At 38.2% G+C, this 25,161-nt stretch overlaps 1 protein-coding gene across 5 annotated transcripts in view; it reads right to left on the bottom strand.

The window, feature by feature from the left end:
• Nucleotides 1-25,161, bottom strand: part of GABRG3 (gamma-aminobutyric acid type A receptor subunit gamma3) — a 290,601-nt gene that overhangs the window by 32,136 nt on the left and 233,304 nt on the right. For all 5 annotated transcript variants that reach the window (XM_072335186.1, XM_072335205.1, XM_072335195.1 and 2 more), the window contains one exon: nucleotides 8,379-8,516. In XM_072335186.1, coding sequence (XP_072191287.1) covers nucleotides 8,379-8,516 — 138 coding nt within the window. The remainder of the gene's footprint in view (nucleotides 1-8,378; nucleotides 8,517-25,161) is intronic.

Below are 25,161 nucleotides of genomic sequence, written 5' to 3' on the forward strand. Positions count from 1 at the left end.
AATATACTTTAAAAAATTGAATAAGCAGTTGCAGACATATAAACAATTAAACAAACATAGTTGGATTGTTTCTGTTCAAGAAAAGGCAGATGAGATTGCATAACATTTGCTCTTTGGATGAACATAGCCAAAACCAGTTTTCCCAAGGCCAGCCTTTGGACATAATATCAGAATGATAATTTAATTTTCCTCTCAGCTGAGGACAAATGCAAGATTATAATTTTATGAAAAAAAAACTGGGAAAGATTTTCAAAATGACAAAAATCTGACAAAAATCTACCCCATTATCATGCAGAATTTTTCTACATAAGGATATTGTCTACTATTATAGTTCTACAAATGGTAACCCGATTACGGTATGACAAAATGCAATGAGACTACATTACTACTTAATTGCAAGGCTCACTCAAGCAGGCAACGTATTCAGGAGGATTCATCTGCTCAGGAGCATAGGGATGCTGACAGAACTCTGTAAAAGTCACTGGATTTTCTGATATCCTTGGCTATCTGTTGATACAATTGGGATTATGTATTTTCCTCCTGGGAAGCAATGAAACTCTAGCCCTCACCTTCAGTTTTTCTCAAGCTGACTATAATTAACCTTCTCTGAAGTAATGGGTGATAGTCTATCTTGGTGCCTTCTGCCAAGTTTATTTTATAAACACAACAACAAATTATGACTGATGCCAGCCCAGATTACTGTTGCTGCCAAATATGATACAAGTGGTAAGGGTCCATCTCTTGTTTGCTGTGATATGCTGTGGTAGCCCTGGTTATGATAGGCTTCCTCACATTTCACAAGTCCTGCATCAGGTTACCCCATATCAGTGTTATGATTGTATTCACTGGAAGGTTTAGAAACTTTCTAAACACTTTTTTTCTACTGTGTACCTATTCCCTTAGTTACCTGACAGCATAGCTCTTACCTGCCAACCTGTGGCAGGTAATGGAACGATGCACATTGCCTTCAGTAGGTGTTAGATAAATCCAGAATTGGGCACCTAATCATAGAGGAGATTTTGATTCTTGACAGTGTAATTAGGAAGAAAAAGATGTTGACTGAAATGGAGTTTAAATGAACAAGACTTAAATGTTGTGGATATTACCTTCAGAGAAGGATCCTAGAAGCAAAGAGTTACCATCATCTTAGGGTAGGAATGAGGAAATATGACTGATGTGAAAGAGTAAATGCTAATTTTAGGGAAACCTTGCTATAATGTAATCAGTATGTACCACAGTTCTTCAAGGTATGGCAAACTAAACCTAAAAAGTCACAGCATCTTTCTGCTACATGTGAATAATCACCCCACTTCATATCTTAAAATTCTCATTATGATTGTAGATCAAGCAGTGAATAAAACACAATATTCTGTGCAACACTATGGGTTCTAAATTAAGTGCAATTGCTGTTTCTGAAAGACTTTTAGATAACATTGTAACAACCTTGGGCAAAGGCCAAACCTTCACAGTTTGAGTTAATATAGAATTTTTGACTGTGTCAATCCTAAATCATCAATACAGCACTCTAATGGCACTGAAGTAGAAATAAAAGCCAGGAGAGCAACAGATAAAACATTTTCAATAGAAGAGTGAATGAGAACATTAATTCAAGTACATTATAAAGTTAGACACATGAAACTTCCAAAATATGGAGCTATCAGGTAAAAACCCTGCTGAAGTGAAAGCTAGTGGGAAAACATTACATAATTATCCACATAATGTGAAAATCTTTAAAAACGGCAATGTGAGATCCTTATCAAGAGCAACTGGGGATTTTTTAGGGAAAAATCACCTCCTTCTGAAATTTTCCCTAAAGAAATAAATGTGGGTGGAGACCTGCCTCCTATGTTTCCTCTGCCTACCTTTTTTCCTTTTCCTTTTACCAAAAAATAAATATCCTTTATTTTTAATCTCTCTCCCCATTTGCCTATACATGAAACACTGCAATACTGTCTCCACAAGACAAATAAGAATGAAGCCAGTTATGTATGCAGTTCTGCCACACATAAAGTATGAAAAGAAATAAAACCCACTCAACCAGCTTTGAAAATCATTTGTATTGTTCCTAAACAGAAGGAAAGTGCCTCTAGAGTATGATGTACTTACCCTGATGTCACCTTACTGTTAAGCTGAGTTTTCTTAGTGAGTGACTGAACAATTATTTAGAGCAGTGCATTAAACACCTGATTTCAGACTTCCACATGACAAAGACTGATCTCAGGCCAGCAACAGTGAAAAGTTCCATTAACTGCTGTAGACTGTGGATCAAATTATCAACCACTCTTCAAAATCTACCTTACTACGGGAGATGTTTTTGTAATGAGACAGGCAAGTGCTGAATTTGCAGGGCAATATAAAAGTTTTGATTCCTATTAGCATCAGTTACACTTCACTAGAATAGAAGCATTATTAGTAATCACCCATTTCATTACCATATTTCCAGTCTGAGAAGCTCATGACATACTTAGCAGAAACTATCAAAAAAATTGTACAATATCAGAGCAAGTTCAAGTGCTGTAAAAAAAATAAAAGCTGAAATTTCACTTAGAAGAACTACAGCTTATACAAAATATTTGTTCAGATTTACTATCATTTGATGTGTCTATATGTTTTAAAAATCAATACAGACATACTTGATTATCTCTGCTAAACTGGGATTTGATGTACTGCAAATATTGTATCAGAGATAAAAAGTCAGTGAACAGATTATCACTAAATCTTCTTATAAACAGTCTCGTTTTCTGTTTTCTCACAAATAGATGTTAACTGTCAGAAAAAATAATAATAATAATAATAAATCATATAGTATTCACTAATTCCAGAGAGTATGGCTAAGCTGTGGGTCTACACAGTGAGCCCTTGCCCTGCAGCAGGATGGGTACAGGTGTGCTCCTGTGTGGCTGAGCTGTGGCACTGCCTTGGCTGCAGCTGAGTATGGGAGGCACAAAACAGCCTTTGCAGATGAGGCTGAGTGCTTTGTGATCTAAATTCTGCCAACATTTTTTTTTTTTTTTTTTTGAAAGTTTTAGGCAGCGGAACACCAAAATGATTTTTAAAATGGAAATTGAAATCTAAGGAACATATGGTCTGTCCACATCATAAAATAAATGCAACATATTTAAGTGGCATCTCTGAGTCAAAGGTTTGTACATCGGCTGCCAGCTGAGGTAATGCCTGAGCTGACCCATCATCTTCACTGGTCTTCTCACGCATCTAACATGGCAAATGTCTGTGTGAAAAATGGGACAGTTCAGGCCCAAATCAGTCTGTGACACATAACTAATTCCCAGGCGTGGTTCAGGAGTGAGCACGTGCCAAGGAACATCCCCACCACACAGGTAGTTGGTGTGTAGGCAAACTGCTTGGGAGAGTAAGATAGCTCCTTTGCACTCAGTATTCAACTGACATCAATGCTCAGGATAGTCACCAGGCATGTCCCATTTATTACTGTAAACACAACCTTTGAGAACAGCACGTCCACTTTGCTCATTTTGTATATTTCTTGAAGTCTTAAAGCCTGCACAGCTTTCTGCCTTTGTCTCTTGCTGCATTCTCAAGATGCTATGAATCTAAACATCAGACACAGATTCAGACCCCAATGTTTGAGAGCCTAAGAACAGCTACAGTGATAATCACACCTATCAGATATAAAGGAAGACCCTACAATTGTTACAGTGGGTTACAATTGAAGTGTAAATAGGACAAGGGAGGTAGGTGTGTCAGGACCAAAGAATGAAGAGCAGAGGAATGGAGAATTCTTCCGCCAAAAGCATTCTTGGTTCTATCTCTTTGTAGAGTGTGAAACTAACTTGAGATCGACTCTTTCCACACATAGATGGGTGACAGACAGGCACTGGGGGAAGACAAGTTCTGAGCTGCTAGAATCCAGCTGCACCTACACTCATGCATTCAGATTTAAAAACAAAATGAAAAACCCCAATCATCTTTCTCTCTCCTTTAGCAGTCAGAAAGGTAGGAACTCTAACTGGAATAATAAAAACCCAGAGGAGATGCCTGATGGGGTCTTGAAACTAAAGACTAACCATTAAAGCATTTGAGTTTATGTGATAGCCTAGCAGAAAGAGGCCAAGTCCTTGCAACACTCTGTAGGTAAAAATATGTGCTGTTTTCAAATTACCTGAGGCATCTGTCTGCTTCATAATGTTATCTGATTAACAGCAACCTGTGCAGAATGGCCAGCTGAGGCAAATCCTACTAAATGGGGTGTTTGAGAAAGAAAAAAAAAACAAATAACACATTTGTCTTGGGAAGAATACACAAATGACTCTGGGAATGTGACAGTCTTTGGAAAAACCTGAAGAGTGTCATCTAGTGCTTGTCTCCATGTCACCCACCCCTGAAACTGATGGGGGCTCCCATGGTGAAATTTGATTTTGCTATAAAAACACATCTATTTCTTTTCTCTCCTACCAAAAGCTCTTTATGTAGGTACTTGAATCTTCTTAAAATACAAACACTGTTTGTTTCCTTATTTTTATTGTAGGATAGCATTTTACTTGCCATTTAACGTCTCCTTAAACAGACTGTGCACTTTAAATTGTTTTGTTACTAGCGTTTTCCCACAGAGCTTTACCTGAAAGTGTGAAAACAGATACTGACCTTGCTTTGTGGCACTGTGACATAGGGCTGAGAAAATTGTCTAAACTGAGATCCACACTGAAACAACAACTTCAAAATATTACAAAATATAATACAAAATTTAGAAGTTGTACGGCAGGAAGACTCCACTCATCATAATCCATCTGCTGTTTGCAAAGGTATACCTGTTTATGGAAGCAGTTATGGCTATTTATTGGGCCTGGATTTTGATGAGGATTGTTCAGGAGGTGTGCAGTAATAGTGTCTGTCTGGTTCTCTGTATTTATTTTCTACTAATGGTTTTAAATTGAGCACAATGTTGTTTTCTTTTCTGTTGTAATAGCTTGAATGTATTTACGCAAAGGCTCCTTTGGACAGCAAAAATTTCTCAGGCTAAAGGCATCTGAAGAACATAAATAGAACTTGTGTGGTGCAAAGAAGTTTTCAAGTAAACAAAAATGAGATTCAGTTGCTACAAGGTCTTTGTGTTTATCTAGGATTGTAAAAAATTGAGTGGCTTAAAGAAAATGAATAGGCTTTCCCTACGGGAGATTTTAGCAGAAAAGCTCAAACAACACTACAGCTCACTCCATTACATTTACTTGTAGATTCCTTCACAAATGTAAGGATGTTTTGTTTTATTTTTTTTGCTTGTTTTTTGTTTGTTTATTTGGTTGGTTGGTCTGCTTTTCTTCTCCCAAATGTTACGATGCTCTCTTTCTCTCTCCTGTTTTCCCAATCACCATTTCATTGGCTGATATGCAATTTTAAAATTTCAGGGTTTTTTCTTATATACATTTCTTTATTGTTATTATTTTATTATTATTTTTCCACAGCACAGTGCCAGGTGGCTTAATATTTCCCCCACTTTAATTATCTTTGTCAACCTTATTTGACATTGTACTAAGAGAACTGCTATTGTTATGTTATTTGAGTACCTTGCCAGATGGCAAGGGCATGGGAATTCTCTCATATTTGTGAATTAGTCTGATATGACCCAGCAGTGAGAGCTTATTTAAGAATATTAAGACAAAAGTGCGTGGCCACAGCACCAGTACAGGGAGCTCTGCTGTGTAGATTTTGTTTGTACCTTAGCATGAAATGCAACAGACACCCTCAAGAAAAAAATGTTGAGTGTCTCTTCTAGAAAACTCCCTTGTTTCTAGATTATTGTAAGTGAGGACAGTCCTGTTGAAAGAGTAAAACACGCCACTATGTTAATGCTTTGCCTTGCTGGCACACAGCAAGAGGTGATAGAACTTCTTATCTTGCTCAGACATCAGAAATGGTCTTTATTATGGCTGGTTTCCTACTTGTTTAATTCCTAAATTGCCCTAGGTTAACGTAAAGGTTATACAGATGTTTGGAGGGGAAAAAAAAAAAAAAGTTTGGAAAGACTGAGAGAACATCAATTAGCAGAACTCTGCGGAGTACAGAATATAGTCATTTTGTGGCCAAAATGAACTGTCTTAAACAAATAACAGAAGAAAAGAAGCATGTTGCTGTGTGGTCAGTGTGATCCATCTTCATGATCACTGTAAATCTGCTGAAAAGGAGCTAAAAAAAGCATATCTGAACTGGATACAGGCAGATAACACCATGGTAGTTCCCATATTGCAGATGAACACACACTTTAGTGAGAAATAATAGTGTCATAAAACAGCAGAATGGTGTAAGTTAGATGTGGAAAAAAAAAAAAAAAAAAAAAAAAAAAAAAAAAAAAAAAAGATGTTAGGCTTTTGAATCCACCTCCTGCTACTGGAGGACCATTCCCTGCAGTACATGTTCTCATATTTTGTCTAGTCTACTTTTTAATGCGTTGCCGAGCAGTAATTTCCATAATTTCCCTTAGGAGGAACAGATGACACTTTAGTATCTCTCCCTGTCAGGAAGCTGCTGTTGGTATCGTCTATTTTCATTTTCCCAGCTCCATCTTGTTACTCCTAACAATTCCCTGAATAACACTATAAATAATCCTGCTCTTTTTATCCCAGCTCTGCAGTGAGATGGCAGCATGTGGGATATCTACAGGCTCCCAGAAGGTCTGTGGGAACTAGCCTCTCTGGGAAGCAGCCCAAAACTGAGGGCATTCTATACCTGCAGTGTTACAAGGTCAGCCCCAGTGCAGCCCCCTTTTCATACATTTAATTCTGTGCTCAGAATAGATAGTTGCAGAGTTATTTTAAATTTTGCCTCTTAGACATATTCCATAGGTCCAGGTGGGATTTGCATCTCGACCCCATTTTGCGAGTCCTTGCGCTTTAGCACAAGGCAGACGAGGTTTTCCAATGTACCATTTAGTTTTCTGTAGTCCTGGCTCTGGGTTATTCCTAACAGTAAATAATTTTAATAGTCAATAAATCTGGCCTTGAAAATACCTTGGAAAGCAATGAAAATATCCCCAGGCAGTTTATTTTAATAAAAAATTTAAAATAATCAAGTCCATGTGCAAACAACATCCTGTTTTTCATATATTTATGAACCCCTTTTCAGTCAGCTGCCGGCCAGCCTATATGGTCCACATGAACATATATTTTTTCTATCTAATAGCACCAGTAGGTTATCTGACCCATGTATTTTACAGTTTCTCCGAGCTTAGTTTCCACAGCCTCCTGACAAGTTTGTTTTAGTTTTGTTTACAGTGTCTGAATAAACTCTGGTTTGCCAAAAACTTTCATCCATTGTAATAACTTTAGGAGAACAGAAATGTCATGATGGCTCCAGTAGGTACAGTTCAACACTGAGCTCATAAAAATGAGTGAGTAGAGGCAGCAGTAGCAATAACAGGAAAAACCTACTGTCAGTTCATTCACCTTGAAGGAACTAGATGAGTACAAAAAAGAGTATGGAAAAACTTTTTGTTGTTATTCTAACAATTTACTCACTTGGATGAAACCTAAAAATGGCTTTGTCATGTGCAAATCAAGAGGCTGATAGCTCTATTTACTTACCAAGACACTATCAACATTTTAATATGGCCAGCTGTGTAATTCTTCCTGCAAGTGCATTTAACAGTTTGTCATGCAAACTCCAGGAGCGAGCAAAGCAGGAATAGTAGGCCTTCTCTATTTCTTCTGATGACCAGCACTGCCTGCATACTATGGCACAAATACATGCTTGAATTTGTATCACTAAGGGACACAGCTTAGTGACTCAGTCAGTCAGACTGATGAGTGGATTTGATGATCTTGAAAGTCTTTTCCAACCTATATGCTTCTACATACAGATACTTTAATGATCCACCAAATCTTGGTCTAATTTATGGATCACTCACCTGAATTTGAATTCCTGAGAAAATTACAGGCTATAGGTATTTGTATCAGTAACAGAAGAAAATGCCTATGTTCGCAACATATTGTTCAGCTAACCAATCCCAAATACTCACTATACGCTTTGGTGATACCTCATTAAAAAAGTGCCTATCCAGTCCTGAGAATAAATTACTAATGCTAGTTGGTCGGTCATGACCTACCACAGCAGTGATTTCAAAGAATAACTGTTTTGTTTTTTTTTGTTTTTTTTTTTTGTTTTTCAATTGTTCACAGTGTTTTCCAAATGGTAACATAGCACTGCGTAACATAGTTAATAATAAGAAGAATAGGATTTTCAAAAATTTACCATCAGTTAAGCAGATGTTTACTTCCAGCAGGTTCCTTCTATGGCTCAAAGAAGACTTAACCAAGTGATGATTATGGAGCTTACTGCAGAGTCTGAGTAACCCATGCATAAATTTTACACTTTTTGAATTTTATAAGTCATAGAAGTTCTGTCATTCTTACCTGCAGAGGTGTTCACAATTTCTGATGTATTTCTGAGACCCATAAAGTCAAACTGATAGAGTCGCCAAGACTTCTGGTCAGCAGCCTCCACGGAGTTTTTTCTCCATCTGTAAATCATTTCTTCCTTAGGGTAGCCATCTAAAAATAATTAAATGAGTATAATTTCATTAAAGAAAAAAAGAAAGAAAGAACAAGAAAGGTGATGCACAGCAGTATCTGTTCACTGATTCAGAGATATTTGAGAATAACTAAATTTCTGACCTGAAACCTAGTGATTTTGTCAGCATAGCTCAACTAAAGAGTAGTAACTCACACAAAAATACAGATGTAATTCCAGAAAAATAACAAATTTCCACAATTCTTTTTTTTTTTTTTTTTATTTTCCTCAGTTCTGATTGGTTCTATCAGAATTAGATCTCTTCAGAGATGCCACTAGTGGTCTAATTATACTAACTAGTTTCTTATACTAATGGTCCACACACAGTATATTTACTGCTTTACATATACACTGAATAAGTTGGACAAATTATATTATTAAAAAAAAAGTTGAAAAAAGCTGAAAGTTTAAAAAGTGAAGATAGTCCTAATGCAGTGTGTGCCACTACACTTTTAAAATTAACTCAAAACAGTGAAAAAATCAAATCAAAACAAAACAAAACACATTTTTAATTAGCTTGAGATTTTTAAAGCGATTATGCTATCATCTTATTCTAAAGGCCATGGTAAATAATGAGGCATCACCTGATCTACACAGCTGAAATAGCTTCTGAATGTCTTTCTTTATCAATTTAGTACTTAGAAGCCACAGTTAATTCCTGTGCCAATATTTAATTTCCTTTTTTGTTAGACTGGCATTTTCCAACACAAGTCCAAAAACAATTCTTCAACCAGCACTAATCATAATAAAAAGAGAATCTAGGAAACAACAGTACACCCATGCCAGTTAAGACTACATTGTTCTCTAATGCATAATCCAATATATTCCTATTCATCTAGTAATTAATGTAGTAGATGTAGATTACAAAGCAAATTAAAAGCCTAGCAACGACAACAGACAGTTAATATGACTATCTCATCAGTATTTTTCCCTATTGGATACAAATACACTTGGTATTTGTATTGCAAAACTGCTTCCCTGGTGCTTTTTCTTGACATTTTCCCATATGTGTCTTCTTCACCTTGTTTAAAGTTCCACCCTGCTGGGGCATTGCTATAAGGTGTGCATGACTTCATTTATCCTTCTTCTTTACACAGCATGAAAAATACCTACAAGTCCTTCAATTCTAACCTAAAGAAAATAACTGTGTGTTAATTCAAATGTAACATCCACATACTTTCCATGAATGAAGAACCTAAGTGAACAACAAAAACAAGCCCTGCCATTCTCCACAAGAACTCTGGTTGCCAAGCAGTTTTCACTGCCAATTTGGTTGTGCCAGACTGTGAGAGTGATTCAAAGGTTAATTTTTTTTGGCTGGCAGATTATTGCAGAAGATGCAGAGGTAGAGTGAAAGAACAGAAAGCTTTGCAGGATCTCCAAACCTTATCCATGAATCCCCTAATTTTTTTTTAATCATAGAATGGCCTGGGTTGAAAAGGACCACAATGATCATCCAGTTTCAAATCCCGTGCTATGTGCAGGGTTGCCAGCCACCAGACCAGGCTGCCTAGAGCCACATCCAGCCTGGCCTTGAATGCCTCCAGGGATGGGACATCCACAGTTTCCTTGGACAACCTGTTTCAGTGCATCACCACCCCTCTGTGTGAAAAACTTACTCCTGTTATCTAACCTAAATCTACCCTGCCTTAGTTTACAACTATTCTCCCTTGCCCTGTAGCTATCAAACCATATAAACAGTTGTTCCCCCACCTGTTTATGCACTCCCTTCAAGCACTGGAAAACCACAATGAGGTCTCCCAAGAGCCTGCCTTCTCTTCTCCAATCTAAAGAAGCCCAGTTCCCTCAGCCTTTCCTCATGGGAGAGGTGCTCCAGCCCCTCTGATCACCTTCGTGGCCCTCCTCTGGACCCACTTCAAGAGCTCCATGTCCTTCCTATACTGGAGGCCCCAGGCCTGGACGCAGTACTCCAGATGGGGCCTCACAAGGGCTGAGTAGAGAGGGACAGTCACCTCTCTATCCCTGCTGGCCACCTTCTTTTTAATACAGCCCACTAAGCCTGCCTTCTATTTGAGAGAGCCTCTGATCATGCTGCTAAACAAACGGTGTGCAACTGAAAGCCTCAGGAGCCTTCCCAAATTGTCTTTATTCGTATACTTTTGTTTCCACAGTTCAGGAAGGAAGAGGTATCAGATTCTTCCTCATCGTGTTGTGCCTGCTGTGTAGTCATGCTAAGAGGCAGTGGCAAAATTGCCCCTTCCCAGTAAAGCAGTTATGGAACCACAAGGGTACATGCCAAAGTGCTCTGGGTCCTAATCCTACCTCCTGGCATGTATTTGTCTTCTGATACAGAGGAAAGAAAATCACGGCTCTCTGGTAATCCCTACTACCAGCTTGATGCAGAATTTGTTGCCCAATTTGCCATTGTGCAGATTTTCTAGTAGGCAGTTGATGGGGCCTCTTTTCTCAGATGAATTCTAAAATGTTCCTTCATTAAAATCACATTGACTACAGGAAAATATTAGGATCTTAAAAACTGAGATTGCATTTGCAATAGGACAGGATAAATCTGATCAGCAAAATAGAATGTCAGAGGAGGTGAGTGACCACGCACTGAGTTCACAAATATTCTGGGAGGAAAGAACAGTTAGGGAGTTTTGTGGACTTCATCTTATGGCCAGCCCACCAAAAATCAATTAAAGTGTCAGTAGTGTAGGAAACTTTCAGTTACACGATCCAAGGCATAGACGTTTGTTCCTGTATGAGTAGCATGTAGTCAAGTTCAAGTTCCTTCAGTATTCTTTCTGTAGTTTTGATTAAAAAGAGACAGCTTCAGTTTGAGAATGACTACTTTCATTATTACTTGTTGTCACTAAATAGTAAGCAACTGACTCCAGGAGATCAGCATGTGCTTTAATCCACAGATACTGATGTCTGCTCTTACAATGGCTGTGTTACATCAAAGGAGAGAGGTACTACTTATGCAGTAAGAGTTGTTTCAGCCTGTTAAGAGACTTCTATTGTGTTCTGCTTCAGTGCTGGGTGACTTCACTTCTGCACTCATTTGAAGGGTATATTATTTCCTATGGAATAATGACGCATCTGCTTGGACAATATATCACAACTAAGATTCATTTAATGGACAATGGAGGATGGCTGTTAGTATGGTGATGATGGTATGCAATATTTCTTGTAGATAATTTAATTGCTTCTAGATCTCTAAATGCCTCATTTTATAACATTATAAGACCTGGAGGCCTCAGTGCTTCCAGAAGAAAATGTAACCTCTGCTATTCAGCCTGCAACACAACTAAGAGTGCATTATCTATAGAAATATCTGTTTTCTTGCATTTTACCAGCGTGACAAATAGTAGTAAATTACCTTAAATTCTTGACCTTGTGGCATCAAGCCATCCATGCTGAGCAAATTGCTATAAAGTCTATTTAACCTGAGTGACTGCTTTGGGATATGCGAGAATATCCATACTGTAGTGGAGCAATGCTTCAGGAGGGTAAGATGATTTTTTGGTGGTTGCTAGTCAGTTGGCAAGGGAAACAGCTCAGGAGGCAGATGATGATAACAACAAATTGACACTGTGTTACAGCTTCTGGTAATACGCAACTCCAAAACTTCTCAACCTACGACCTTCAATTTCTCACACATTAATTTATTTGAGTGTCTCTGTTTTCTCTCTCTCTCTCTCTCTCTCTCTCTCTCTCTCTCTCTCTCTCTCTCTCTCTCTCTCTTTCTCTCTCTCTCTCTCTCTCTCTCTCTATATATATATATTATTTTTTTTTTTGGCCTGATTGTTGTTCTGTATGCTCTGTTGCAGCTATTCTTCCAAAGGTTTTAGATTTATATGCTACTATGTCAGAATTTTAGAAAGCACCTTGATCATTTGGATTTTTGTAAGATTGCCTTTGCATGCATTTTGAGTAAATTAAAATGGAGCAAGAACATATTTTGCCTCAGTTAATTTTTAAGAACACTCTGGGAAGTATCCACTTAATGGCTATTCATGAATACAAATGATTGGTACCTTGAAGCTTTACTCAAAGGCTTAAACATATACATTTTGAAAATGCACCACTGATTCTAACCACAGTAATACAAACATTGATGAGTAGTAAATGCACTTTTTGCTATTTTGGAGGTGAACCTATAATAACAGAATGCCAAATTGTTATGACAACCTGCAAGATTTGGTGAATTTTATTTTATTTCCATTTTGTTATTGGAATAATTGAACAAATGTTACCACAGATTCTCACATCACCACATCATTTATAATGGATAGGTTAAAAATAGGCTTTGTTCTCCCTGCTCGTATGGATTCACTTCCTATAGAGACTAGGTGGTTTTGCAGAACTCTCCACCAAACCACTGGAGAAACAGTCAAGGCCAGAAACATCTCCGAGCTGGATAAGAGGCTTATGAAGTCACAAGGTAGTGGAGAAAAATGGTGTGGAGTGGCACTCAAAGCACATCTGCTGTAGGAGTCAGCTCTGATGGAAAATCAGCAACTTCCATAATAGGAGCATTGACATATCAGTGCTATTAGTGCACATGCTTCTAACCTTGATTTCCCCAGTGCTGTTTGTGCTCTGGGTATCTCAGACCAGTAGCTGATCTCTTCATCACCTCCCTTTCTGTTTTAATGGTCCTATTTCAGAAAGGTGTTAGAGATGAGAAGAAGGTATTAGAAAGGGGGTCATGCCAACAAGGACAGAGAAAACTGGGAGAACTACAAGTTTTGCTTGGAAACATACCACTTTAAGTAATTTTTACTAAGAATGGTAAAAATGAGAGAAGAAGAAAGTCTCCCAACTTTTCAGACATAACTTTACTGCTGGTTCCTCAAGCCTTGTATTCAAATATTACACAGGCAAAACATGCTTGTAGCAGAAGGAATAATGCAAAAATGAAACTCATCTCTCCTTCCTAGCTCAAAGCATGCAATGATGAGCTAGTGAATGCAGCAGCAGAGGTGAAAATACAGGGGAAGCACAAAAGGAAGGATCAGTTCAGTTAAGTATCTGCCAAGAGGCTGATGCTTGTGACTGGAGTGTGTATCTGAAAGACATAGCTGAATTCTAGGAAGATTCTGCTTTTCCATGGATGTTTGATATGTTCAAAATAAAAAAAGAGCTTGAACTGTCAGATAAGCTGTCACCATCTGCTTTTTCTCAGCTTACACCATAGACATGGAGAGAGAATGGAAGATTCAACTGCTGATGATGAAAATGCTGCAGACTGGGAGCATATTCTGACAAAATTAGAGGCAGGCCACTAGAGGCAGCCCTTTACACAGGGCAGCCAGCTGCTTCCAGTAACTCCTTCAATGCTACCCAGCAAACTCTTTTTCTGGCAAACTGGGAGACCTCAGTCAATACAACCTCAAACAAAAAGAATAGAGAAGTCCAGAAATGCACTTTTCTCTTGTACTGTGCTAAGGTTGATAAACCAGAAGCTTTCACAAAAGCCACCTGATTTCTTTTTCTTTCTAGCATCTTTACAAATACTCTTCCACTGGCAAGCCAAATTTGCATTATTAAATCGAAAATTCTCAGCATTTTTGGGGGAGAGGCTTCTCAGTAATCTAATCCCGTGCCTGTCTGATGTTTGTTCCTAGAAGGTGGGCATGCTTTAAACTAAGAGAATGCTGGAATTTTTCCTGAAGGTTTTGCTCACTTAGATTTCATAACTGCATACACATAATAGACATAATCAGATGGCAGAAAGAGCAAAGGTCCAGTTCAGCTTGTTTGAAATAGAATAAAATGAAAGAGAGGTAATTTAGAAACTTTGTTGTGCCTTTTCAGAAGGAACCCATTGGGGTAGACTGAAGCAGAAGTAATGGAAAGAGTACTGAGACATTTCACTGTATACACTGAAGACCTACATGAAATAAATTAAAAAAAATTAATAAAATAAAAAAATAAAATAAAAAAAATCCCAAATTCTTAATTTAATGCAGTATGTGTTTTCTCTGTTCACAGATGAAGGCGATTACCTTTTTTTCTTGCTCACTGATTTAGAAAGAAAAAAGAAAAAGGCAGAGGTATTTTAAAAGACAGCCATAATAATAAAGATAGATGAGAATGCTGTGAAGATAGCTTTAAAATCTGAAGTGATATATTTCAGCAGTTGTAGATAATTATACTTAGGTGATAACTACAGCAATCACAGATGTTATTCTTTTGCCCTGTTTGCTTGCATTAGTAATTGACACCTTATTAACTGTACATTAGCCCATGAAAAAAAATTGACCAACATAACTGTAACTGCAGAATAATGGAACTGCCCAAATGTATAGAATACATCTTGTAATGAAGAGTTTTTCTACCTAAAAATGTATTTCAATATGATTGTAATACCACTTTAGCTACAAACAAGTGAATGCAGACCCTGTCATCAGCATGCTTAATTAGCTTAATTATTAATGCTTAATTACCTTTTTTACTCTAGGCTAATCCTGGTTTTTGAGAGGAGTGCTAGATGCTGATACAATTTACTGGTACATTATGTGGCAGCTGAGCTTTTGAGTGGAACTTATGGCATGAATGCATCTTTTGGGCATCCAAAATAGAAGAGAAAGAGTGCTGTTCATAAGAAAGATTTTCTGATAAGCAGATCTTGCAGGGGATAAACAAACATTTTTTTATTTTTATTTTTTTGCTACTCATAGACCAATTTTAATCTTGCCTCAGAGAAAACAACAAAACTAATAAAAAGGTGTAAATTTGAAGAGAATGAAGAAAGAACAAACAAGACTGGACTGAGGAGACAAACAAGCTTTTCAGTGAAGACATTTAGAGATGTGGCTTTTCTGCTTGTTCACTTTCTGAAATAATCTGTTTTGTTGTTATTGTTGCGATTGTTTTTAATCTAAAAGCTACTTCTCATGTATGGGTACAGAGATTTGGTCACAAAAAAACAGTAGAGAGAAATCCCTACTCCAAGTATAATTTTGTTCAACATCTTCATTGACGACCTTGATAGTGGCCACCCTCAGGAAGTTTGCTGATGACACGAAGTTGGAAGGATTGGCTGACACACCTGAAGGCTGTGCTGCCATTCAGCGAGACCTGGGCAGGCTGGAGATCTGGGCAGTAAGAAACCAGATGAGGTTTAACAAAAGCAAGTGTAGAGTCTTGCACCTAGGAAGAAATAATTGCATGCACCAGTACAGGCTGGGGGATGACCTGCTGGCGAGGAGCTCTGCTGAGAGGGACCTGGGTGTCCTGGTGGACGACAGGTTGGCCATGAGCCAGCAGTGTGCCCTTGTAGCCAAAAAGTCCAATGGCATTCTGGGGTGCATTAAAAAGAGCGTGGCCAGCAGGTTGAGGGAGGTGATCCTCCCCCTCTATTCTGCCCTGGTGAGGCCTCATCTGGAATATTGCGTCCAGTTCTGGGCTCCCCAGTACAAAAAAGACAGGGACTCTTGGAAAGAGTCCAGTGGAGGGCCACAAAGATGGTGAAGGGCCTAGAGCATCTCCCTGTGAAGAAAGGCTAAGTGCACTGGGTCTGTTTAGCCTTGAGAAAAGAAGACTGAGAGGGGACCTGATCCAGCTCTATAAATATCTGATGTGTGGGGGGCAAAGCGGCAGGGGGCAAGGCCAGCCTCTTTTCAGCAGTGTGTGGAGACAGGACAAAGGGGAACAGCCAGAAACTGGAGCACAGGGAGTTCCACACAAATGTGCGCAAGAACTTCTTTACAGAGAGGGTGATGGAGCACTGGAACAGGCTGCCCAGGGGGGGTTGTGGAGTCTCCTTCTCTGGAGATATTCAAGACTCGCCTGGATGCCTATCTGTGCGACATGGTGTAGGGAACCTGCTTTGGCAGGGGGGTTGGACTTGATGATCTCTGGAGGTCCCTTCCAACCACTACGATTCTGTGATTCTGTGATTTCTTAAAATATAGGTGGAATGGCTTGAGATCATATTTGGAAACTAAGGCAGTTTTGTTGCACCATCATACCTTTGTACTCTGTTGTTATGCCCATCGATCAGTTTTCCTTTTGATTCATTTGCAATTGCTAACAACAGTGACTTGTTTTTAGAAAACTGTTGTTTTTATCACAAACTGATATAATTTTCTATTGTCTTGCAAATGACTTCACCTTTTCTGAAAGAAAAAAAAAAAAAACCCAAGCCACCAAAACAACAAAAGTTTCATCATTCATCTTATCTTAATGTTTTCCTATGCACTTTTATTTATGTACTTATTTTTACTACTTGCTAACAGTTTCATTTGGAAGACAATATTGAGAAGCCTCCCATACAGCAATTGCTTTTCCTATCTCCTCGCATTGCTCTGGCTAGCAGATTATCCCACAAATTATTCCACTGGTAATTAGAACACCTGCTAAATGTTCAGATTCCTCTGATTTAGCTATATTGCATCCTCATTCTCAGCATCGTTAATGGCAAATAGTCTCATCTTGCTCCTAGCTTACTGGATATAAATTGTACTTTCTCTGAGGAGCATGCCTTCATAGATCAGTGTTCTAAGGGCACGTACTGAAATCTTGCTTAGTCGTATGCAGTCTTCTTCATGGATTTATGGATTTTACAGAATAGATGCTTCACCCCAACCTAATGTACTGTTGTGTACAGAACAGTGTGAAGATTTTACTCTTGGTTTTCTTCAGTGACACTGCCTTTCAGAGAAAAACAATAGTCCTGTTGTTTTTGTGGTGGTTTTTTTTTTTTTTTTTTTTTTTTTTTTTTTTTTTTTTTTTTCCCTAGTTAATTTTCCTCTGGATCTGGATGTTTCTGGAATATGTACATTTTCTATGCTCCATGTAATTTAAATATTTCCTACTTTTAAAAGAAGGTGCCAGCAAGAGACAGAATTCAATTTTCTAACTCCCTGCTCTGATTTTTCCTTGCTAACATGGCTATTTCATCGTCTTTTACTCTTTCCTCTTCCCTCACTTAGACTTAATGTGGCCTACAGTATTGACTGAGCAATGCTGAGAACTCAAGAGCTGCACTCTAACACTGAGAGATCAGTCTCATTATCATACTGCTAAATATACACTGAGCTCCCTAATAGAAAACAAACACTGCAAAATGAATATTTTAATAGCTACAATTTTGAGTTTAGGTGAATACATGAACTCGAACAGGAAGAAAAAAATCACTGATCTGCACAGTTTGTGTCTATCAAAGAATGTTATGCTGTAGGCAGGATGTTTGTATGTTACCAGGGTAGGTTCAAACTAAATATTAGTAACTATTTCTTTCCTGTGAGAGTGGTCAAAAACTGGAATGGGCTTCCTATGTGGTTAATGTCCCATTCCTGTCAATGTTTGAGAGGCATTTGGATAAGATGCTCTAATTTTTGGTTAGCCCCGAAGTGTTCAGAGTGTTCAGGCACTTCTACTTCTAATATTTCTATGAAGTGCCTAAATTCCATAAGACCATGATAGACAGAAGTGCCATCAAAAGATACTGTTCAACGAGTTCAAGCAAGTACCACTCTCTAGGTAATTTTATAAACATACTGTTTTCTTAATTTGAGGTGGAGGAACAGAATAACAGCATAAATCAAATGGAGTAAATTTCATCAATGATTTTTAACACAAGAATCTGTGCATTACGCACTGCCATTAAAAGCTCATTTTCATCTTCAACTGCTTCGGGTATTATAAGATCTTCACTTTACCCATTTTAATGACAATAATTAAGAGTATTTTCAGTACAGTACTACTAAGATTTCCCATAGATTTTATCCATGTGTTTGTTAGACAAAGTGCTGAGAAAATATGTTTGGGTTCACCTGAAATCATATAATGAATAAGAAAATATTTTGATGAGATCTCAGAGCTTCAGTAATGAAAATAGCATGGTCATAGGTAGCTCATAAAATGAAAGAAAATATACTGTAAAGTTTCTTATTGCACATAAATGAGGAGGAAATAAGAAAATTTACTTACAAGTTTCTTTCATTGACAATTAAAGTACCTCGGCTTTTTAATTAAAACTAGGATATGGAGATGCTTTAGTGCTAAGCACTCATTGCATGCTTCTCACATGGAGATGACAGTGTTTAAAGATTAAACCAAACATGCTCTATCTTTACATTCAACTACAAGTCAATAATTAGTATGTTTATGTCAAGCATGAGAGTAGCTAGGAATATCCATTAGCAGTACAATAATGGAATATGATTAGAAGCATGTTTTATCAACATGTAAATATAATCACTGTGCAAAGAAGGAAGAACATGCAAGGTATATCCTATGTTTCTAAGGAAAGATGAAATGACTGCATTCTTGTACAAAATAATATTAATAAATGGGTACATAGTTAAAAAACAGATGACATTCACTGTTTGAAAGTTGCTGTTAGAATGAAATAGCAATAGCATACAGCCACGTATTTAACATTTAGTTTTTAAGCTAGAAATGCACTGCAACCTATGCACATTTTCCACTGTGCATTATTTTTCTATCCAATTTCAATTACAAAAGTCATTGCAGTTGCATTTTAAATTTACATAGTCCATGGATTATTTATTTATTATTTTTTTACTGGCCTGAACAGTATATTTTCACATATTTTCACACCCAGAAAAACTTAGGTACCAATAATACTTTCTCTGAAATGCTATTAAACCAATTTCAGGCTTCATACGAGATATACCAGCAAAGTCTATGGGCCCCCAGAAGCCTTCAGAAATGTGCTCTGCTCAGTCAACATAATATAAATGGAATCAGATTTCCATGAAAGATTATTATGAGTTTTTTATAAATATTCTCGATATGCATCATGAATGGTTAATAAAAGGTAAAACACCAGAATGCTCAAAACTGAAAGTATAGAGTCTTTTTTCCAATACTGTCATTTCACAGAACAATTTGCAGTATAAACTGAAGATAAAATAAAAATCCATTTGGCCTAAGATCAAGTGAGGTTACGTCTTAAAAAATTTCTGAAATACTTTTGGTGCTACTGGAAAAACAAAATTACAAATATATACATATATTGCTGAAAGACTCATTTTTCTGTGTTAAATCACAGCATAAGTTAACATATGGACTGATACTGGAAAATCTCCTTGAACAAAAGCCCAGTTATTTACTACTAAGTTCTTCCACTGAGATTTTTTAAGTCATCAGCTGTTTACAAAGAAATGAATGGTATCTGCTTATTCAGGTGAATGTTATCATTTACACACATGCCAACATTTACACACAAAATCAGATTTTATTGCAGTCTAAATTAAGGCAATTAAGAGATTTTATTTTATTTTTGTATTATTTTGCTGGTTTTCAATTTTAGTTTGATGGGATTTGTCTTCACCTCACTGCATAGCATGCAAGTCTAGGCAACCAATTATGAGTGTTAACACACTTTTTTGAATCTTGAAATGTTTACAAAACTAGAAATTCCTGAAAAGGCCATGGCTAACATGTAATCTCTCTGTTCTTAATAATAATAATAATAACTCAACAGAAATTATCTGATGAAATGATGTTTCACACCAACAGGACACTTTGTTGAGTCTGATGTATTTATAGCCACACTCAATTAAATTAGGAATAGCATTACACCATTATTCTTTAGACAACAGCAACAGTGTTACGATGAATTGATAAATACATTAATTTTAAAATCACTAAATTTGGGCTGTGTCTTCTCTGGAAGTATTTATGAATGTTTTGGTTTTGAAATTTACTTTCCAAATGCCTCAGGGTTGCTGTTTCTATATCTAATGCCTCTTCTCCCCCCAAAATTTAATATTTAAATTTCATGAACTCTCAGGATAGTACTAACAGAAATTAGATGATGTTTTTGTGTAGATCTGTGCTATTCCAAGTATTCTTCATGAACTTTTTTCACACTTAATGTATACTTATCGATCACCTGGAGTTTACAGTGTCATGCCTGTGTCTCAGTACCTTAATCTCATCAGGTATGTCATTTCAAGCACATGTGTACTAAGCCTACATGGCAAGGTTTGGATAGCAAGGGGCTGCAGAGGTGTCCCCAGTTAGCAGAACCCAGTAGAGCACCCATGTCAGAGCAGTGCAGCTCTAGCTGCTCCAAAGGGACCCAGAGCTGAACAGTGAGCAACGTGGAGTGTACTATAAGAGAGTAGATTTAAGGAAGGGACAACTGACTCCCATCTGAATGCTTCAGATGGTGAGGTCCTCCAAGTCCTTCCAAGACATCAGACACTGGGGTCAGCTCGTAAAACTCAAAATGTGTCTACAAGGATGCCCTGAGAGAGTGGTGAAGTGCTGGCACAGGCTGTCCAGAGAGGTTGTGGATGCCCTGTCTTTGAAAGTGTTCAAAGCCAAGTTGGATGGGGTTCTGTGTAGCCTGGTCTAGTATTAGATATGGAGGTTGGCAGCCCTGCCTGTGGTGGGAGTGTTGGAGTTTGATGACCCTTGAGGTCCCTTCCAACCCAGGACATTCTGTGATTCTACAATTCTATGCCAGAGCTTCCCACCTTGCCTGCGGCAGCACTGGGAGCCTGGCAGCCCTGAACCAGAAGAAGATGCTTTCTGATCCCTAGAAAATTCACAGTAAAACTGCCCTTCTTGCTGCAGTTAAAATGGCAATTAATGCTGGTTTCACAGAGCACTGGCCAGGTTTGGTCAATCATTTGTTTTAGGAAAATATATGCCCGTGTTTTTGAACAGAAATACCCATACCTCCAGTTAACGAGAACCCTTTTTATGAGAAATGCGGGTTTTGTGTATTTATATTTGGAAAAAGAAAATAAAAATCTCATCACAGAATCATAGGTTCTTTGTGTATGATCCTGTATGTGAAAATTCCTTTCCTTTTGGGATCTTTTGGGATAGGTTGACTCTCAGTTTTTCTGCAAGCTCCCCACTGTTCTTCATTCTTGTTAGCCCTCATATCCTGACACCAATCTGAACACCATTCTCCTTTAAAGTGCACAGCTGTCATTTCATGGCTATTTCAGACCCAGTATAAATCATACTGACAACTATTAAAAGACAAAAAAGCCAACAACCAACACTGTCAGAAAATCAAAACCTCAGCAGTTTTTGCTTCATGTGTCCCTGGGCCAAGTTACTGTAATTAAATCTTTTTTAGCCTGGTTTGCTTAGAAAATGAAGCTTATGTAATTATATTCCTTGTATATGTTTATGTGCATGTCATCTGTCCTTGCTTCAATAACTTTGGCACCCATTGACCAATGTTACTGAAGCTGAAGGAGATAAGCCTCACAGTTGATATATTCTGTAAGAAGATCACAGAGGTTTCTTAATAATGTCCCCAAATGAGGAAAAGTCTGCATCTTTATTAAGGATCAGAGATAGGCCACAGGCACTCATCCTCAACCTGCAAGTCCCTGAGATACCAGCCTTCATTACCTTCACTTCTCCTTCAGTCTCAAACAGTGCTGATGCTGGGAAAACTATGCTATCCAATGGGTTGAGAGGACTAGTCCTGCAGAGAAGGGGAGGCGAACTTGGTGCCTGCCCCTACAGATTCACAGGTGGACTCATCCAGCCCTAATGAAACATAGATTGCAGACCTAAAGTCTCGGCTTTCAGTTTCAACATTTCTCCTGACAGCATGTGTAGTATATCAGTTCCTTTGCATTGCCTCCACCACAGATTTCTCCAGCAGTGCTACATCTTTCAGCATCCCTCCCATAAATTCTTCCTTTATTTTAACCCAGTGATTGGGCAGATGCCATATTATTCAAACAGCTTGCTCAAGTGGCTTTGCCTGGGGACACTGAGTAAGTAGAAAGGGATCACATCCTTCAGCCTATTAGCAGGACAAAATAAAGGCAGCTTCTAGGACACTACCTTCTGCTGTTCAGCACTTATAGGTTTTGTGCTGTAACTGCTGACTTTTCCATAAAGTACTACTGCTGCATGCCACACACATTCGTTTGAAGATCATTCAAAATGTGGCCCATTCAGATCACTGCTGACACCAGGTCTTCTCATTTTATATTAACTTCACTCTTTTCACCTTATGTCTTTATCTCAAATTTTAGTCCTGGATTTTTTTTTTTTTTTTTCCCCCAGTCCATTGCATTACCTTTCAAAGAATGATAGAATGGCTTGGATTGGAAGGGACATCGAGGATCATCAAATTCCAACCCTCCTGCCAAAGGCAGGGTTGCCTACTGCTAGATCAAGTACTGGATCATGCCTTTCCTTGAAAGTGTTTTGGAAGAGGCATAGGTTTTAATTATCTCCTTTTTTTTCCCCTAGCTATCTACTACTTTTTCTGGTTATTTAAAATCCAGAGCAAGCAATCTTCATTCTGTTGGTCTGCTCACTGAGGACAGATTGCTGGAGTTGCTAGAGGCAGCAATTGTTTGAAATGTTGCCAGGATGGAAAGCTCAGTTCTGAATAATACAGCATGTCCCGTGGGGGAGAGGCTTCGCAGAAACATGAGGTAAAGCAGTTTGGATGCAATGGGCTCAGATGGATGTTGTAAGCCCTTAAATCTTGCACAAGCTTTCCAAGGCTCTGGCATGGGCAAAAGTCAGCAGAAACATGCACACTGTTGCCCCAGAGAGCAGACGGCTGCTGACTTTGCCTGTGCTCATCTTGCCTCTTCTCACTTGCCAGGAACAGGCTTCTAAAGCAAGAGAATCACAATGGCAAGAATTAATGCATGAGTGAAAGTGGAGAGCCCTATAGCCCCAAATATGCTCCTTGACTTGTACTTGAATGCCAGATAAAATAAAATAAAATAAAATAAAATAATTTAAAGAAAAAGGATTTATTTTTTTTTTCTTTATGAGACAGATACTGAAGACAGGATCTGTGTTCTCTCTGGAGCTGAATCCCACTGAGAGAGGAAAAGAGGAAACAGATAAAGTTCAAAGTGCAGTCTGAATATCTTGAGATAATCTGTTACAAGATTCCCAGATAGAGAAAGGGTAAAATTTTGTAAACATAAGGGCTTTATTTCTTGAATGACAGGTCAAAACCTGTTATTTAGGCTTAACCCTAGTAACAAGGAAAACTACATTTCTCAGCTAACGGAAGGAGAACCACCCACTCATTACAGTAGCACTGCTAGCTATACAGCACTCCCTCTCTTAATTGTCAACAGTTTCCTATTTCCTTCAAGAGGGGTCACAAAAGCCCAGGGCTGACTCACAGAGTCATGCAGTCCTCACACCTTTCACAGAAATTAGATCTTCTGTAATGAAACCATCTGTCTGTACATGACAAATCCTGCTCTTTTCTGCAAAAAGTCTCCCATGTCTGCAAACTTGGCAACCTACGTAAACACATGCACAGAATAATAAGTGTCCTGGCTTTTCAGCCGGATTGCCTCAAGAAATTTTCAAAGAAAACAACCAGTAACCATAATGTTATCACATTGCAAGGCAGTGCAGCAGGCCTCCCAGCATTCACAAAACCTTTAACATAATTGATGAGTAAGAATGAAAACTGTCCAGTGGACTTCCATAACCTTGTGTTAGGCAAGGAGTGAAAATGTAGTTGAATGTAGCCCATCATCTGCAGCAGAGTTCAGCAAATTGACCAGCATATAAAACCAGGTGTTGTGCCTCAGGAAGGACAGGTTTTTTTTTTTTCCCTGAGTGGGCTAGGATAAAATATTGGCTTGACCTTTAGTTCTCCACCCACATATTTGTGTGCAAAGAATCAAAGAAATGGCATAGTGAGGAGCTAGATGAGAGAGAGAAATCACCTGTTACTTCTGCTTTCCAGTGGCAGAGAGAAGATGGACTGTGCTCTGTGCTCCATTTACCTTGGTGTTAACAGGAGAGTGGCACCCAGTGTTTACTGGCAGCTCAGTAACACTTCAGCATCCTTCTCTCTTGATCACTTCATATACGTTGACATTTGCTCCCCAGTGCTTCCTATTATGATACTCAACTATCTCAAGCCTCTAAGCCATTGTATTATTAAAAGTATATATCTTGTTTTTAGAGATGCTAATTTTCATGTCACATACACTAATTAGCTGAAGCTAATTAGAGCACCAGAACAACATAGGTGAGAGGTCAGTGTGCAAAGCCAGGCACAGCTTTTTTTCTGGTTGTGCAAAGTCTTACAGTGCAGGAAGACCCCTTGGCCTGCTTCTCTTTGAAGAACATCATCCAGTTTCTATGCAATTACTCTAAGACTATATTTCTCCTTACTTTTTGATGAGATTAAGATACGGGCGAGATTTATTTATAGGAGGATATTATGGCTACAGATGCTTTGAAGAGATCATTTCATGAGACATTTCCTCTACAAATGCACAGAAGTCAGGAGAATTTCAGACTGAAAAGCCACTTTTTCAGACTCAGCATCTCATAATGACATGGCACCTGCTGCTCATCTAAACTATAATGAAGCCAAGCCAAACCCTTTAAAAATGTCTATATTTTGAAACCAAGTTATATCCTGCAGAGAGGTAGATGTTGGTGCTGCTGCAAAGGCTGACTAGCAGATTCCTTCCAAAAGGTGCTACTGTAACATGACATACATTTTAATGACTAAAGGGACTTCGAAGTCTAAACACTAATGCAGGGTCTGTATAAACCATGATGAGATAAGCACGGAAGGGAGAAATTCCTTCTAGACAGTCACCTACTGCCAGCTGTTTTTTTGTTTGTTTTTTTTTAATTAAAAATCTACAGCCAGATAAAAAACAAAAAACAAACAAAACAACAACAACAACA

This window comes from Excalfactoria chinensis, chromosome 1 (genome assembly GCF_039878825.1).
Source record: "Excalfactoria chinensis isolate bCotChi1 chromosome 1, bCotChi1.hap2, whole genome shotgun sequence".
NCBI classification, from domain to species: Eukaryota; Metazoa; Chordata; class Aves; order Galliformes; family Phasianidae; genus Excalfactoria; species Excalfactoria chinensis.